At 35.8% G+C, this 18,711-nt stretch overlaps 1 protein-coding gene and 1 pseudogene across 6 annotated transcripts in view; one reads left to right on the forward strand and one right to left on the reverse strand.

Annotated features, from left to right (window-relative positions):
• HECTD2 (HECT domain E3 ubiquitin protein ligase 2) overlaps positions 1-18,711 on the forward strand; it is a 77,881-nt gene that overhangs the window by 27,797 nt on the left and 31,373 nt on the right. For all 6 annotated transcript variants that reach the window (XR_004626216.1, XR_004626217.1, XM_034662938.1 and 3 more), the window contains 4 exons: positions 12,148-12,286; positions 13,872-13,974; positions 14,443-14,532; positions 16,353-16,417. Coding sequence is in view for 4 of the 6 variants with exons in the window: in XM_034662938.1 (XP_034518829.1) it covers positions 12,148-12,286; positions 13,872-13,974; positions 14,443-14,532; positions 16,353-16,417 (397 nt within the window). In the remaining 2 variants the exon portion in view is untranslated. The remainder of the gene's footprint in view (positions 1-12,147; positions 12,287-13,871; positions 13,975-14,442; positions 14,533-16,352; positions 16,418-18,711) is intronic.
• On the reverse strand, positions 6,425-8,230 carry LOC109488448 (annotated as a pseudogene).

Below are 18,711 nucleotides of genomic sequence, written 5' to 3' on the forward strand. Positions count from 1 at the left end.
CGTTCAGTTTTGCTATTTGTTTTTATATGTGGTAGAAGGTTTGGCATTATTTGATAGTTGAAAAGACATGGGTGTGTAACTTATCTGGATGGGTTTGAATCCTGGCTCTGTAACTTATGATCCTGGAAAAGTTATTTAACCTCTTTGTGAGAGGTTTTTCCATCTGTAAAATAGCATAATAAAGAAGCTACCTCATAAGGTTGTAAGGGTAAATGAAAAAAGGCACTTAGTTCCATGCTTTATGAAATTCAGTAAATGTGAGTGATAATATTATGGGCAGCTAAGTTGTAGGGAAGGGATTGTGGTAGACAGGAGTTTCTGTTACTCTTATTTCATGGGTAAATGCACAAATTTTAAAAATTTGAAGCATCACACATATAGAAGAATGTAATCAACAGTAGTATATGGTTTTAGTAATAATTAAAGGAAAGCACATGAACTTAGTGCTAAAATTAAGAAAAAGAACATTACAAGCCCCTGTGAACCCACCCAGTTGCATTGCCCTGCGTTTCTGTCCAGAGGTAACTACCATTCCCTTGATTTTTTTAAAAAATAGTTTTGTTGTCTTTATATGTTCCTATAAGCAATATACCAATTAAATTGTATCTGTAATTATACACATACACACACACACACTGCTGAGTTTTGAAAAACAGAATAGCAAGCACAAACCTTGGATGTGTAAGGGACAATATTGCCACTATTAGGTGAGGAAGAGATGATAGTCTGAACAGAGTCTCTGAATCAGATCTGGCTTCAGCTTCCACAAGAATATATGCATCCCTTCTGGGGAAGTCAGTGAGCAAGGTCATGAGTGAGTCCTGTGAAACAAAGGACAACCATTGGCATATCCGACAGAGCTGTGATTTATTGGACTATGTATGTACTAGATGTCTGGCAGAAATACAACCTCTCCAGCTGTCAGGAGTACCCCAGGGTAAAGCAGTGAGGTGAACTGAGTGCCCTCAGCTGATTCAGATAGCACAGCAACAAATGGAGAACAGAGATTTCATCACCCCACTGGCAAGACAAGCCAAAGTACAGAGAATAGTCTGGGCTGGGCTCGCCTATTCCTTCTTTTTTTTTTTTTTTTTTTTTTTTTCAACTCTCTAGTTTCTGGGGTCATTTCTTTTTCTTTTTTTTAATTTTATTTTATTATATTATGTTAATCACCATACAGTACATCCCCAGATTCCGATGTAAAGTTTGATGCTTCATTAGTTGCGTATAACACCCAGTGCACCATGCAATACGTGCCCTCCTTACTACCCATCACCAGTCTATCCCATTCCCCCACCCCCTCCCCTCTGAAGTCTTCAGTTTGTTTCTCATAGTCCATAGTCTCTCATGTTTCATTCCCCCTTCTGATTACCCCCCTTTTCTTTATCCCTTTCTTCCCCTACCGATCATCCTAGTTCTTATGTTCCATAGATGAGAGAAATCATATGATAATTGTCTTTCTCTGCTTGACTTATTTCACTTAGCATTATCTCCTCCAGTGCCGTCCATGTTGCAGCAAATGTTGAGAATTCGTTCTTTCTGATAGCTGAGTAATATTCCATTGTATATATGGACCACAGCTTCTTAATCCAGTCATCTGTTGAAGGGCATCTCGGCTCCTTCCATGATTTGGCTATTGTGGACAATGCAGCTATGAACATTGGGGTGCATATGGCCCTTCTCTTTACTACGTCTGTATCTTTGGGGTAAACACCCAGTAGTGCAATGGCTGGGTCATAGGGTAGTTCAATTTTTAACTTTTTAAGGGACCTCCACACTGTTTTCCAGAGTGGCTGTACCAACTTGCATTCCCACCAACAATGTAGGAGGGATCCCCTTTCTCCACATCCTCTCCAACAATTGTTGTTTCTTGCCTTGTCTATCTTTGCCATTCTAACTGGCGTAAGGTGGTATCTCAGTGTGGTTTTGATTTGAATTTCCCTGATGGCTAATGATTTTGAACATTTTTTCATGTGTCTGTTAGCCATTTGTATGTCTTCATTGGAAAAGTGTCTGTTCATATCTTCTGCCCATTTTATGATTTGTTTATTTGTTTCTCGTGTATTGAGTTTGAGAAGTTCTTTGTAGATCTTGGATACCAGTCCTTTATCTGTGGTGTCCTTTGCAAATATATTCTCCCATTCCGTGGGCTGTCTCTTAGTTTTTTTGACTGTTTCCTTGGCTGTGCAGAAGCTCTTTATCCTGATAAAGTCCCATAAGTTCATTTTATCTTTTATTTCTCTTGCCTTTGGAGATGTGTCGTGAAAAAGGTTGCTCTGGCCGATGTCATAGAAGTTGTTGCCTATGTTCTCCTCTAGAATTTTGATGGATTCCTGTCTCACATTGAGGTCTTTCATCCATTTGGAGTTTATTTTTGTGTATGGTGTGAGAGAGTGGTCAAGTTTCATTCTTTTGCATGTAGCTGTCCAATTTTCCCAGCACCATTTATTGAAGAGACTGTCTTTTTTCCACCGGATGTTTTTTCCTGCTTTATCAAAGATTAGTTGCCCAAAGAGCCGAGGGTCCATTTCTGGGTTCTCTATTCTGTTCCATTGGTCGATGTGTCTGTTTTTGTGCCAGTACCATGCTGTCTTTGTGATCACAGCTTTGTAGTACAGCTCGAAATCCGGCATTGTGATGCCCCCAGCTTTGTTTTTCCTTTTCAACAGTTCCTTGGAGATTCGGGGCCTTTTCTGGTTCCATACAAATTTAAGGACTATTTGTTCCAGTTCTTTGAAAAATGTCCTCGGTATTTTGATCGGGATAGCATTGAAAGTGTAGATTGCTCTGGGTAGTATGGACATTTTAACTATGTTAATTCTTCCAATCCATGAGCATGGAATATTTTTCCATCTTTTTATGTCTTCCTCAATATCTTTCAAAAGTGATCTATAGTTTCTAGCATATAGGTCCTTTACGTCTCTGGTTAAGTTAATTCCAAGGTAACGCATGGTTTTTGGTGTTATTGTAAATGGGATGGATTCCCTAATTTCTCTTTCTTCAGTCTCGTTATTCGTGTATAGAAATGCAACTGATTTCTGGGCATTGATTTTGTATCCTGCCACCTTACTGAATTGTTCTATAACTTCTAATAGTTTGGGAGTGGATTCCTTTGGGTTTTCCATATAGAGTATCATGTCATCTGCAAAGAGAGACAGTTTGACTTCTTCTTTGCCGATTTGGATACCTTTGATCCCTTTTTGTCTTCTGATTGCTGTTGCAAGGACTTCTAGTACTATGTTGAATAATAGTGGCGAGAGTGGGCATCCTTGTCGTGTTCCTGATCTTAAGGGAAAGGCTTCCAGCTTTTCCCCATTGAGAATAATGCTTGCAGTAGGCTTTTCATAGATGGCTTTTATGAGATTGAGAAATGTACCCTCTATTCCTACACTCTGAAGGGTTTTAATCAGGAAAGGATGCTGTATTTTGTCAAATGCTTTTTCTGCATCAATTGAGAGGATCATATGGTTCTTGAGTCTTTTCTTGTTGATATGATGTATCACATTGATTGATTTGCGAGTGTTGAACCATGCTTGCATCCCAGGTATGAATCCCACTTGGTCATGATGGATAATCCTTTTAATGTACTGTTGGATTCTATTAGCAAGGATCTTGTTGAGGATTTTGGCATCCATATTCATTAGAGAAATCGGTCTGTAATTCTCCTTTTTGAGGGGGTCTTTGCCTGGTTTGGGGATCAAGGTAATATTAGCCTCATAGAATGAGTTTGGTAGCTTTCCTTCTGTTTCTATTTTTTGAAATAGCTTTAGGAGAATAGGTATTATTTCTTCTTTGAATGTTTGGTAGAATTCCCCAGGAAAACCGTCTGGGCCTGGAGTTTTATTATTTGGAAGGTTGTTTATCACTGACTCAATTTCTTCATAGTTAATTGGCCTATTTAAGAAATCTATTTCTTCCTGTTTCAGTCTTGGTAGTTTATAGGTTTCCAGGAAGGCCTCCATCTCTTCCAGATTGTTTAGTTTTTTGGCATATAGCTGTTGATAAAAGTTTCTAATAATCCTTGCAATTTCAATGGTGCTGGTCGTGACCTCTCCCTTTTCAGTCATAATTTTAATAATCTCAGTCCTTTCTCTTTGTTTTTGGACAAGTTTTGCCAGTGGTCTATCAATTTTATGGATTCTCTCAAAGAACCAGCTTCTAGTCCTGTTGATCTGCTCTACTGTGGTTCTGGTCTCTAATTCATTGATTTCTGCTCTAATCTTGGTCAACTCCTTCCTTGTCAGTGGGTTAGGCCTGTCCCTCTGTTGCTGTTCCAGTTTCTTGAGGTGAGAATATAGAAACTGCATTTTAGATTTTTCTATTCTTTTGAGTGAGGCTTGGATGGCTATGTATTTCCCCCTTAGGACTGCCTTTGCAGTATCCCATAGGTTTTGGACCGTTGTGTATTCATTCTCGTTGGTCTCCATAAATTGTTTAATTTGTTTTTTGATTTCCTGGTTTATCGAGTCATTCTTGAGCAGGATGGTTCTTAGCCTCCAAGTGTTTGAGTTTCTTCCAGGTTTTTCCTTGTGGTTGAGTTCCAATTTCAGAGCGTTGTGGTCTGAGAATATGCAGGGGATAATTTCAATCTTTTGGTATTGGCTGAGACCTGTTTTGTGTCCCAGAGCATGATCTATTCTTGAGAATGTTCCATGGGCATTTGAATAGAATGAGTATTCTTTGGTTCTGGGGTGTAGTGTTCTATATATATCTATGAGGTCCAACTCGTCGAGTATGGCATTCAAAGCCTTTGATTCTTTGCTTAGTTTTTGCCAGGGTGTTCTGTCTATTTCTGATAGTGGGGTGTTGAGGTCCCCTACTATTACTGTGTTCTTATCTATATGTCTCTTTATTTTGGTTAAGAGTTGGCTTGTGTATCTTGCTGCTCCCCTGTTGGGGGCATATATATTAATAATTGTCATATCCACTTGTTGAATACTTCCTTTAAGAATAATATAGTGCCCTTCTGTATCTCTCTCTATGGCCTCTAGTTTAAAATCCAGTCTATCTGATATGAGAATTGCTACTCCAGCTTTCTTTTGAGGTCCATTTGCGTGGAAGATGGTACTCCATCCCCTTACTCTAAGTCTGAATGCATCTTTGGGTTCAAAATGAGTCTCTTGTAGACAGCAAATGGATGGGTCATGTCTTTTTATCCAATCTGCAACCCTGTGGCGTTTTATGGGAGAGTTTAAGCCATTTAGATTGATAGAGATTATTGACAGATATGATTTTAATGATGCCATTTCTCTTTAAAGTCTTTGTATCGGTTGTGACTTGCTGCTCTGTATCACTCTTGGGGCCTTTTTACCTTTATAGAGCCCCCCTTAATATCTCCTGTAGGGCTGGTTTCGTGGTTACGAAATTGGTTAATGATTGGCGATTTTGGAACGTCTTTATTTCTCCATCAATTCTGAATGACAGCTTTGCTGGATAAAGGATCCTTGGCTGCATGTTTTTCTCTGAAAGAGCTTTAAAAATGCCCCCCCAAGCCTTTCTCTCATTCCAGGTCTCTGTAGACAGGTCTGACGTAATCCTGATACCTTTGCCTTGGTACGTGAGAAATTTCTTTGCCCTGGCCGCTTTCAATACTGTATCCTTGGATCTAATATTTGCGAATTGCACTATGACATGCCGTGGCGTAGGTTTGTCCTGGTTGAGCTTGGATGGGGTCCTCTCTGCCTCTTGGACACGAATGCTCGTTTCCCTTGCTAGATTAGGGAATCGCCTATTCCTTCTATCTTCAGTTGAAAAAGAAGAGTGCAAAGGTAGTCAGAATATTGGTGATGGCAGGCATCAAAATTACTCACTCTTAGGCCAGTCTGTTCTAGTGTGTGCAGAGTACGTCTCTCACCTTCCTGTCCTTTGTAAAAGGTATCTGTCTCTCTGGAAGCTTGTAGAACCATCTCTTTGTCTCAGTGTCTGAAATTGCACAGAGCTGTGCTTGGTGTGGTTCTAGTTTCATCCCTTTTGCTACATGTTTGGTAGGCCCTTTTCATCTAGCAGTTCATGTCCTTGAATTCCAAGAAATTTTCTAGAAACTTTTTACTGATGATTTCCTTCCATCTTCTTCTTCTATCCTTTCTTTCTGGATCCCCTATTATTCAGAAGCCAGACTTTCTGAGCTCCTAGTTTTCTTATTTCTTTCATTTCTATTTTCCATTTCTTTATCCTTTTGCTATATATTTTAGGGCGTTTCCTCAAAACTCTTCTACTAAGTATTTTGTTTCTGCTAATGTGCTTTTAATGAACAAGAATTCTTTTTTTCTCTATTTCTTTTTTTATAGAACTCTCTTATTTCCTGGTTGTACTGTCTTTTATCCATATTCTAATTAAATTAGTAATAGGTTTTTATTTTTATGTGTGTATGTATGCATGTATCTTAGTCTTGAGGGGTTTTGGGGGTGTTGTTGTTGTATTACACTTATAATGCCATGAATTCATGGGGAATGGGTTCCAGCAGCTCCGGCTCCTTTCCATTGGTTCTTAGAAAATGTGCTTTGCTGGGTGGAGCAGGCTGGTGCTTCAGTTGGACCCAAGTACCTTTCTCTTCAGTTTCCTTCTTTCTCTGATCATTTTCCTTCATGATCTTCAAGAAGCTATCTTGGCTCTTTGAGTGCTTAATATGCTCAATACGTACATTAATTCTTTTGGCAAAAATCTTGCCTTTAACTTGCTTGTTTACAACAATGCCAACAGCAAGCTGGGTAACACTGTAGACTCTTTCATTTTTGTCATTGTAACACATGTGCGGCATTCCTTTTTGAACAGTGCCCATTCCCTTGATGGCAACAGTATCACCTTTCTTGTAGGTTGACATCTATGTGGCCAAAGGAACAACTTCATGTTTTCTAAAAGGCCTAGAGAACATATAGTGGATACCTTTCCCCCTTCTCTATGAGTTGATGATTTTGGCAAACTACTGGAAGATGGTGGTTCCTGTGAAAGGCTAGTGATAGATTTTTACATTTTTTCCCCTCCCTGCATGACTTCTGACTCTTCTGGGTTGCTATTGTTTGTTTTGGTTTCTACAATGTTGGAATCCCTTGAAGGCTTGTTCACTCAATGCTGATGATTGATGCTGGCTATTGCCCTTGGACTTTAAATAGGTTCTAGCTGGTGCACCTGCACCTGGCCTTTTCATGGACTGCTTGGCTTCCTCGCAGCATGGTGACTGGATTCCAAGGTCGAACACCCCAAAAAGAGACAGCCAAGTAGAAATTGTATTGCCTTTTGTAATCTAGTCCTGCAGCATCACTCTGTCACATTTTTTCATTAGTGAGGATCCTCTAAGGCTGACCCACATTCCAAGGGAGAAAAGTTAGACTCTATCTTTTCATGGAGGAATAGAAAAGAATTTATGCGCTTATTTTAAAACGAACACATCACGTGATTTTAAAATTCCTAAAGAGAACCCAATCCTTTTGACTCTTATTTTAGAACTTTCCCTTATACCCTGTTGTAGGATGGGAAGTCATAACTAAAATCAGGTGTTTAGATGACATATACATGTCAAGTTTCCATGCTGCTTCAATTTCTCTATTAGATGTCCTCACGTAGTTCACTCTAATAGATAATTTTTTAAACTTTAAACATTTTCTTCTTAAATAGTTGTGGAGGTGGAAGTTAGAAATTATTAAGCTAGTGGTTTTTCAAACCTATTTTTATTTTTTATTTTCATAGCACAACACTTTTTTGAATAGTGAAATTTTTCTTAGGGCGTCATTATATTAAGCAGAGAAAAGCTGAGCCGCTCTGAGTAAACACGTCCACCTGTGCGAGTCCCAAGAGGTGGCCCTTGAAGTTCTTCGGAACCTTGGGAACAACTGACTTAGGTTATCTCTTTTATTTTAATGTTAAAATTGAGGTCTAAGGAGTTTCAGTGACATGTCTAAGGTTATGAAAGTTGGTAACCGAGCCAACAACAGGAGCCAACAATAGGACCAAGTCCCTTCTTCCAAGGCTAGTGCTTTTTTTGTTGTTGTTACTTATTTATTACTTAATTACAAATTATTCAGGATGAAGCTTAGAGTATAGCATTTTGCAACAGTGTGTCACCAGCAGCAAACCTTTTAAAACAGTAGTTCCTTTCCAGCAATTGAGGGACAAGGAACAGGCCCAGGGTCCTCCTACTGAACAACCAACCTCCATAGAGACTCTTGTTTACCTCTGATGTTGTCGTTGCCATCTGTGCTGGATGGCCAGGAACAACCTTCAGTGTCCTAATCATGTGGCCTATTTAAAATGTCAGTCTTAATTTTGGGCTACAGTTGTGGAAAACCACATATTACTAGTTTCCAACCAGAGTCAGCTTATGATAGCTTCTCCAAAACAGTGAGTGAGCTGGCAAAATTTGGCTGATAATCCTACACTGTTACACATACTTGTATTATGATCTTCATGTTTTTTTTCAATATACTTCCAGCCCCCACCAGAACCCTTATTCTTCTTGCACTGGCTTCAAGTGTTTTACTTAATGTTTCTAAGCAACCAACTGAAATTGGCAGCACTATATTAAAAGCAAGGGAAAATGATTACTGCTTATCAATTTAGCACACAGTGTTCCCAAGTATTGGCTGAATGAAACCAAAATGACAGGTTTTCACTGATAAATATATTTTGGCTTTTTTCAGTGTATTTACTGTATTCTATATTGCAGAAAAACCTGCATGTGATAGAATGAAGAATTGCCTATTCTATTTATAATATCAGTTTGAGATTTAATTAATCTCTCATCACCACATTTATTGATTTTCTCTTTTGAATTAGATTTTAATAACCATCTGTGAGAACAGACTGAAAGCCTGTCTCTGGAAACAATGCCTTGATATTTAGGGACATGAGAGCAGCTGTGAGCTGTTGTTCTTCCTTTCTTAATAGCTGAATGTCACATCCTGTAGTTTGGCTTTCATTCACTAATGTGAGCTAATGATCTGCCTTTCTTTCTGACTCAAGTTCCAATTACATAGTACGTTTAACATTCTGTATTACTCTTTAGTCCAAGTTACCTTGTGACCTAAAAATAAATCTTGTCTGGGCCTCTGGTTCTAATCTCACCCTATAATCCTCTTGGCCTTAGCATTACTATTTCTCTTATATAAGAATCTTCCCACTCTCAGACTTTGTCAAAATCCAGTTCTCTTACTAACTAAAATTTCACTCTTCTTCCACCTCAGCATGGTATTAATAAAAATGAGTGGGTATAAAAATGTGTATATATGCTCTGAGTGAATAAGTTAATTTATATTTGAATGAGTCTGTGTGTATCTAATAGTGGGTGTTTATAGCCAGGTTGGGAAAGGTGTGTGGGAAGGGATAGGAAAGGGTAAGCCTGGTGAAGAGGAACTGTAGAGGAACCTCAAGACAATAGTAACAAGACTGGTGTTGGAGAGAGGAGACTATCATCTGTTTCTTTGCTGCTGAGATGGTCATTTCTTTCTTATTAATAAAGATTTCCAAACATAATAAGAAATCATAGAGGGGTGCCTGGGTGGCTCAGTTGTTAAGCGTCTGCCTTTGGCTCAGGGCATGATCCCAGGGTCCTGGGTTTGAGCCCCGCATCAGGCTCCCTGCTCCACTGGGAAGCCTTCTTCTTCCTCTCCCACTCCCCGTGCTTGTGTTCCCTCTCTCGCTGGCTGTCTCCCTCTCTCTGTCAAATAAATAAAGTCTTAAAAAAAAAAAAGAAATCATTTGTAGAGATCTCTAATTTTACTTGATAATGAATTGAACCTCTGTCCAATATGTGCCTAAATTAAAATTACTAGAATTTGGATATTTCCATATTTAATAAAGGGTAAAAAATCAGTTATAGGAGTGAATTAAAGAAATTTAATGTTTTGTACTGTCAGCACCATTGTTCTCTCCTAATACCACTGAACAGTGTTTCTCAGTGTCACCCTCAGACTGGAGGCATCAGCATCTGGTAACATGTTAGAAATACAAATTCTTGGGCTCCACACCAGACCTACTGGATCACAAACTTTGGGGAAAGTTCTAGTTATCTGTGTTTTAACAAGCTCTCTATGTGATTCTGCTATACAGCAAAGTTCAAAAATCATTGCTGTTAATTATAAGAAATTGGCATCTCTGTAGTATCTTCTAATATGAAAGATATTTTACTACAAAATGTATCCTAACACTAGTGAAATTTATCTTAGTTTATTGAAGTTAGTGATAGATCCAAGGATAGATATTTGATTGGAAGAGTGGATAAGGAAGGAAAGACCTGATAGCTATGTTCCTACTGTGATGATTGATATAGCTATGTTTGCTTAGTTGAAAATATATCCTGATTACATAAGAGTAGAATTAAATTCTACATATGTGCATTTCATATTGTACTATTTAGAATATATAAAATATTCACCTATTCTCTTGGTTTGGAAGAATTAATAATTGAGAAAATACAATGACCAAAATAAAATGCTTAGTAGATGGGCTCAACAGCAGAATGAAGGAGACAGGAATAAATGAGCTGGAATATAGAACAAAAGAAATTACCCAATCTGAGCAATAGAGAGAAAATAGAATAGAAAGAAAACATGAATTACCTCAGAGACCTGTGGGACTGTAACAAAAGAGGTTACCTTCTTGTCATTGGTGTCTTGGAAGGACAGGAGAAAGAGGGTAGGCTGAAAAAGTACTCAGAAATGACTGAAAGCTTCCTATATTTGGCAAGAGACATAAACCTACAGGTTCAAGAAACTGAGCAAACCACAAACAGGATAAACCCAAAGAAATCTAGGTCAGACATATGATAATTAAACCTCTGAAAAGCAGCCAGAGAAACCCAACACCTTACCTATAGGATAAGATAATCATAAACCAAGAACAGTGAAGGTATATAAAAAGTACAATTTCTACACTTCACTCCAACTGGTAAAATGATAACACCAGTATACTATGATAAGTTATGTGTATATAATATAGTATTTAGAGCAACCTTTCAGAAATACTACAGATGAATCAGAATGGAATTCTAAAAAAAATGTTCAAGTAACCCACAAGAAGATAGGAAAAACTTAAAAAATAGAAAACAAAAAAAATAAAATGACAAACTTAAGCCCTAAGGGATCAATAATTACATTAAATGTAAATGGTCTAAAATAAATCAATTATAAGAGATTGGCAGGGTAGATTAAAAACATGACCTACTATATGCTGTCTACAAGAAGCTCAATTCAAATATAACAATAGAGGAAGGTTGAAAGTAAAGGATGGGAAAAGATGTATAGTAGTGACTATATTAATATCAGATAAGGTAGACTTAGAAAAAAGAAATTACTGGAGAGAGAGAGGGACATTAGTGATAAAATCAGAATTACAGGGAAACAATTAAAAATATTTTTTTTAATTTTAGAAATAAAACAGAAGGAACACAAAAGCAAACATACATACCAGGTAATGCCATAAGAGAACTAGAAGATGAAAAGAAGGAAATGTTTAAAATTTAAAAAGAAATGAAGAAAGACCTAAAAATTTGAAAGAAATTAAAATTGAAATAGGCAGAGTCTAACATCTGGGTAATTGGAGCAAGAAGGGACTTGGTAAGACTCTGTTCCTCAGCTGGTTAATGGTTTCAGAGGTGTTTATCTTATAATAACTCATTAAACCGTACATTCCTTTCGTGATATTTTTCTGTATTTGTTTTATTTTACAATTAAAACATTATGAAATGCAACAAAAAGACAAATAGTGAACTGGCAAATATTTGCAAAAAAAAGGAAAAAGAAAAAAATATAAAAATGTCATGCAAATTGATTTTTTAAAAAAACTAAAACTACAATAAAGAATTACAGAGGATGTAAATAAATTGTTTGCATATATCCAAAAAGGTAATAAACACTAAAAACATTGAGTCTCACTGAAATACTTCCTGGAAGACAACTTTTGGGAAAGGAACAAAGGAAAGAAATTTTATATCATATCTGTGGATAACTTTTAATTTAAGATATGGCCTAATATCTGTTGTGGGTGAAGTTGGGGTTGGAAGGGACTCGGGGCGATAGAGCCTTCAGTAGGTGCCCTTTACTGTGGTAGATTTTTTGTTATATGATCCCAAGGTGAATGCAATACCAAATAATTCACTTGTTTTCTTTGGAAAATTTTTACTATGAATTACATTGAATGCTTTTTTATACCTCACAGTGAGAGACCTACCACCAATTTGCCTTGATGTTAGACAAAAACAGCGCATTTCTACAGATGCATTACCATCTGAAATGAAGGCCCCAGTTCTTCCAGAACCTGTCCTTCCCAACCAACCAAAAACTATAAAAGACTTTCAGTAAGTTTCAGCTCACTGTTATATGTAGCACTGGGTGTTATACACAAGTAATGAATCATGGAACTTTACATCAAAAACTAGGGATGTACTGTATGGTGACTAACATAATATAATAAAAAATTATTATTAAAAAAAGAAAAGAAAAAAAAGACATATAGTCATCTGCATGCCAGAACTCTACATAATTTAATATTTTTGTGTAAGGAATTGATTGAACTTGTGGCTCTTTATAAGGCATTGGTCAGGAGTGAAGACATGAAAGACTAGATGTCTCAAGTTGAAGGTGAAAACAAATATATATGTTTTATGTATAAATAATAGGTAAGGGGTAGATAATGTTGCAGCAAAAGAAACAATACTAAATAAGAGAATATGAGTTAAAACAGACAAAAGGAGATAAAGATGGTGATAAAATAATAAAGTGTTTCTTTTTAAGAAAATACGATTTCATCTATGTGACACATAAACCATAAAAGTTATGTCACTACTGAAAATAATCCAAATGAATACTTTGAAGAACTAAGTGATAATGAGAAAGTAGAGGGGCGCCTGGGTGGCACAGTCGTTAGGCGTCTGCCTTCGGCTCAGGGTGTGATCCCAGTGTTCTGGGATCGAGCCCCACATCTGGCTCCTCTGCTAGGAGCCTGCTTCTTACTCTCCCACTCCCCCTGCTTGTGTTCCCTCTCTCGCTGGCTGTCTCTCTCTGTCAAATAAATAAATTAATTAAATTAAATTTAAAAAAACAGCAAAAAAAAGAAACTCACTTTCCTGCTTCAAAACCACCAGCTCTTTCACACAATATCCCATTAATCCAAGAGTCATAACTTGAGGATTGTCATTGATGCTCTTTGTTGCTTTATTTAAAATCAGGCATTGAATTCAGCAGTTGATTCCCAGAATTTTCCCAGCTCTCNGTTTGTGAAGGAAAAAAGTGTTCATTGTAAAGAGCACATCAAGAATGACCTTTTTAGGGACACCTGGGTGGCTCAGTTGGTTAAGTATTTGTCTTCTGCTCAGGTCATGATCCTAGGGTCTTGGGATTGAGTCCCGCATCTGGCTCCTGGCTCAGTCGGAAGCCTGCTTCTCCCTCTTCCTTCCACTCCCCCGACTTGTGCTCACTCTCGTCTGACAAAAAAATAAATAAAATCTTAAAAAAAGAATGACCTTTTTAAAAAGCAAGTAAATGGAGAGCCGAATTAATATCATGATCCAAACAGAAAAAGGGACATTAGATAAAACCTAAGGAAATGTGAATAAAGTATGGACCTCAGTTAATCATCGTGTGTCAATATTGATTCATTCAATGTAACATACCATCCTCATATATGGGAACTCCTGATTATCTTCTCAATTTTCCTGTAAATCTAAAAGTGTTCCAAAAAATAAAGTTTATTTAAAAAAATAATATCATGATCCATTTAAGAATTATAAGTTCATAAACTATACTTATACTAACTGGAACATATTGTATTCAGCTTCAGTATTTCAAATTACATGTTTGGTGACACTTATTTTTAAAGAAGTAATGCTATTTTATCTGAATAATATTTCTATCTGTTATAGTTAATGTTTGTTTTCATTTTAGGGAAGATATAGAAAAAGTTAAGTCATCAGGAGATTGGAAAGCAGTACATGATTTTTATCTAACAACATTTGATTCTTTCCCAGAACTAAATGCTGCATTTAAGGTAATAACACATAAAACACATTTTTCACTTTTAGTTTTAAATTTTCCAAAAAGGATACAATAACTTAGCTCTTTTTCTACCTCATACTGACTTTAAGCAGCTGTTAAAACAAACATATATGTATTAATTTCAGAAAGTATATATCACAAATAAATATTACTTAAGTGATATCTTAAATATTGTTTACATTTGTACTAATGATGATGTTTGACTTCGCTCTTTCAGTTTTAAGAAACAAAGTGATTATGCTGGCTGATTGAACATGATAATAAAAAAATAAATATAAAAAACAAAGTGTTTAAAATAGTTCTTATACATTCATTTTTATTTCTAGCAACTTTGCCCGAAAGTTCTTTTTCATGATCCTACTAAAAAATATTAGAAATTATGAAGGAATAGTTACGGTTTAAAATTACTAAGAATAGTCCTTAATGTTATATACACTTAATTCATTAATTGAATTTGCAGAAAGATGCCACTGCCTCCTTTAATACCATTGAAGACTCTGGGATCAATGCTAAATTTGTGAATGCTGTATATGATGCCTTACTCAATACTGTAAGTATTACTTACGAACAGATGCAAACAGTATAATTCTTTGTCTCTTTTGTATTTCAAAAGCAGGCACACAAATATTGTAATAATCACCTTGTAACATAATTATATAATTATATAGTAAAATTAGTTGGAGTTCTTGGAAAGTTAGATATTTTTTATTTTTTTTAATTAAATGATAATTAAGCAGAAAATACTTTTATGTCCAGTCCTTCTTTAGTAAGGCTTGCTGAAATAAAATCATGCTTCACTTAGCCAGCAAAAGGAGATAAATTATTTGATTGTATTGGGCATTGCACTGAATCTGTAGTGGTTCTCAAATTTTACTATGTATCAGAATCACAGCAAGGGCTTCTTAAATACAGAGTTTCAGATTCAGTAGGTCTGGGGGAGAGCCCAAGCATTTGTGTTTCTGACAGGTTCCCAGGGACCACATTTTGAGAACCACCGTGCTATAGATGAATTTGTGAAGAGTTGACATTTTTTAAATTCACGAGCATGGTATAGCCTTCCAGTTACTTAGATCTTCTTTAGTTTTTCTTGGTGATGCTTTGTAGTTTTCTGGATAAATGTCTTACACATGGCTTGTTACATTTAGTAGTACTTGATTTTTACTAGTACTTGATTTTTTTGATGCTATTGTAGTTTCATTTTCTAATTACTAGTATATAGAAATACTTTCATATATTTATCTTTATTTATCATGCCAAATTCACTCATTAATTCTAATAGTGCATCAAGAGATTTATTTGGATTTTCTGTATAGACAGTCCTGTCATTTGTGAAAAATGAGATTTTTCACCTCTTCCGTCCTTTTATCTTGCATGTATGGGTGGATAGATCTAAGTATTTGCCTAATTGCACTGGCTAGGACCTCTTGCACAATTTCGAATAAAAGAAGTAATGCGCACATTTTTGTCTTATTTCTAATCTCAGTACTTTACTATTAAATACTTGAAGAGATACATAATAATAATTGTCATAAGAGAAATATAAATAACATTACACATCCGTTCAAAATGAGTACAAAGTTTTTTAGTACTGAATTGGCAATATTGTGCAGCAACTGGAACTTTGATACCCTGATAAGGTAAGTATAAACTAGTATAACCACTTTGGAAAATTGTTTGGCATTATTTACTAACACTAAGCATATACATAAACTGTGACCCAAAATGTTCCTCTCCTAGGACATTTGTCTATCCCCATTTGACTTGGAATGATGTCAGTGTTTTATAGACACTAAAAAAATTAAATCTACAACACAAGGGGAAAACTGTCTAAAATGGAAATAAGATTTTTTTTTAGTATTTGAATTATTAAACTATATAGGAATGTTATTTTATGCCTTTTCCAAATCCAGTAATGAAAAAAATTCTTATTTTTTATTGAACATAATTTCATTGCACTTAATAATGAATTGTGGATCTACCTGCTAATTATAACTTGTTACTGGTAGTAATAAATATATTTAAATATATGTGGTCATTTTATATTGTTAAACATACTACTCTTGGACTCGTGTTCATGATTTTATCCTGCCAATCCAGGGAAAGTGAAATTTTTTTCAGTTATATAAAACTGATGTTGGTCATCAAAGGGCCACCATATACATTTGTGCAGTTTGCTGTGCATGGCACATCCCAGGGAGCATTCTCATTGTAATCTTACGTCATTGGTGTGAAAATCATACGACCATAAGTGGCAGTCCTCAGTCATCAAGTCTGATTTTACTATTGAAACAGATCTGTAAATATAATTAACATATAAAAGTCACCTAAGTACCTAATCCTAATTATTTCATGATTTTCTTTTGCCTATAGCCTCAAGACATTCAGAAGACAGTATTAAAGGGAATCATTAACAGCCTATTACGAGAATGGAAAGGGTAATTTTAACTAATATTTAGCTAATCAATATTGATAGTTAATTTTTACATCCCATACATCCTTAATATATATGCATGTATTTTTATTCTCAAAAAAGATTTTAGTTGTTTTAAAAGCACAGATCAGAAAGAAATTGTAAACCATTTATGACAAAAAAAACATAAAAACACTTATGACATAATTTTTTAACTTGAGATTTGTGACTTCTCAGGAGGGTCTATATGCGGGCTTCACAGGATCTGTGAATCCTTTAAAATTATATGTAAAATTTGTTATGTACAGATATATGTGTGGTATAAAAATGGAATGGGTAGTCACATCAGTAACCTAGAATTAAATTATATGGACATTAAATTTAGCTTTGGATTTCTTGGTAGCTAGAGCAAAATTTTTCTTGTTTCTAATATATGGAAATGTAAGTTTGGTTACTGAAATATTTTTTTCCTGGAACTAAATCTTGAATCATTATATAAGGAATGATGGAATAATGTAATTGATAATGTAATTGATAATGTTCAAATATCACTGGCTATGCAGAACACAACAATATGCTGTGAAAAGTCCATATTATTTAAATTGATATTATTTAAGTAGCATATAACTTAAATAATAGCTTCTACTAAAGCCAAAGGAATACCATTAAATTATAATTCAAATGTTTATATTAAGCCCTATTTAAAAATAATAGCAAAATTATTAAATGTTAAGGGACACCTGGGTGGTTCAGTTAATTGAACTTCTGACTCTTGGTTTCGGCTCCGGTCGTGGTCTCATGAGTCATGGGATCCAGCCCCACAGTGGGCTCCACACCCAGTGAGGATCTGCTTGAGATTCTCTCCCTCTGCCCACCCCATTCATGTGCCCTCAGTCTCTCTCTCTCATAAATAAATAAATATTTTTAAAAATTATTAAATATTAAATGTAGCCCATATTTTTTAATAACACTGCTCTGATTTTCAAAGAAACTCATGGTTATTACAGAAAATTTAGAAAAAGCATCGCTAGTATTATAAAAAAAAAAAAAGTAAACATGTTAACATTTTGCCATCTTTTTCCTGGTCACCTTTTTGAAATAATTCAAATCATACCGTATAGTTTGATGTGATTTTTAACAGTATTTTTCCTAATTTGTCATTAAGATAATAAATTTACATTTTCCTTGAATTGTATGGTTTTGGTTAAACCCATAGTGCTTCACTGAAAATGAAGAGAGAGATTTAGAGTTTGGGGAGAGCTCCTGAGAGAAGGAGGAAGACCAGTTGCCTGACGCCGCCCGGGGCCTGAGTCCCCCCTCATAAGCACACTCTCAATGCTTTCCAACCCTGCCCCTCAGAAGTGTGCCTGAGACAGATTAAACAATAATTCAATGTGTTTTATCTATCAAAGGAGCTTGTGGTCTTTACCCAAAAATCTTGTTTTATTCTGGATTTTTTTAATAACAGCAACAAGATCTAAAGTTTACTGACTGTTTATTATGGGCTAGGCACCTTTCTAACAATCTTCCATGTATTTCTCATTGAGTCTTCACTGCAATTTTATGAAATACATAATATGATTATTTTCATTTCACAGTGGAAGAAACTAATTTACAGAAAAGTTACAGAAATTGCCCAAGTTAACACAGAAGTGCCTGAGTCAGGATTAGAACATAGGCAGTCTGGCAAAGAGCCTGTGATCTCAACCATAACTTCAATGCCCATAACTGTGAATTGCATTAAAATACGAGTGCACGGGACAGGAATTTGGAAATTGTCATGGTATTGTTATAAAATGGAAAAAATAGGGCTCACCTATCACCAGGAATTTTAATATTTATGAACTGCCTTGAGTGTTTTAAAATATTTTCAGATAGGGGCACCTGGGTGGCTCAGATGATTAAGGGTCTGCCTTCGGCTCAGGTCTTGATCTCCAGGTCCTGGGATAGAGCCTCATGTCAGACTCCCCGCTCACTGGGCAGTCTGCTTCTCCCTCTCCCTCTGCCTCTCCCTCTGCTTGTACTTTCACTGTCTCTCTCTCTCTCTCTCATAAATAAAATCTTGAAAAAATAAATAAAATATTTTCAAATATAATTTCTAAAACATAACAGTAGTCCCGTTCAGAAAATAGTCTGACAGTTGTATAGAATATTATAGACAGAAATAGTTTAGATTTGACTTAAACCTAAACACTTTTTTTTAAATTATATTTTCTTCAGTTTATTAGCCAGTCCATTTTGTTTCTGATCTCTCTATGATATAATCATAAAGGCTTCCCATTACCTATGCCCCTTTATAATCTCTGACTGCTTTTGTTT

Source organism: Ailuropoda melanoleuca, chromosome 6 (assembly GCF_002007445.2).
Source record: "Ailuropoda melanoleuca isolate Jingjing chromosome 6, ASM200744v2, whole genome shotgun sequence".
In the NCBI taxonomy this organism is placed as follows: Eukaryota; Metazoa; Chordata; class Mammalia; order Carnivora; family Ursidae; genus Ailuropoda; species Ailuropoda melanoleuca.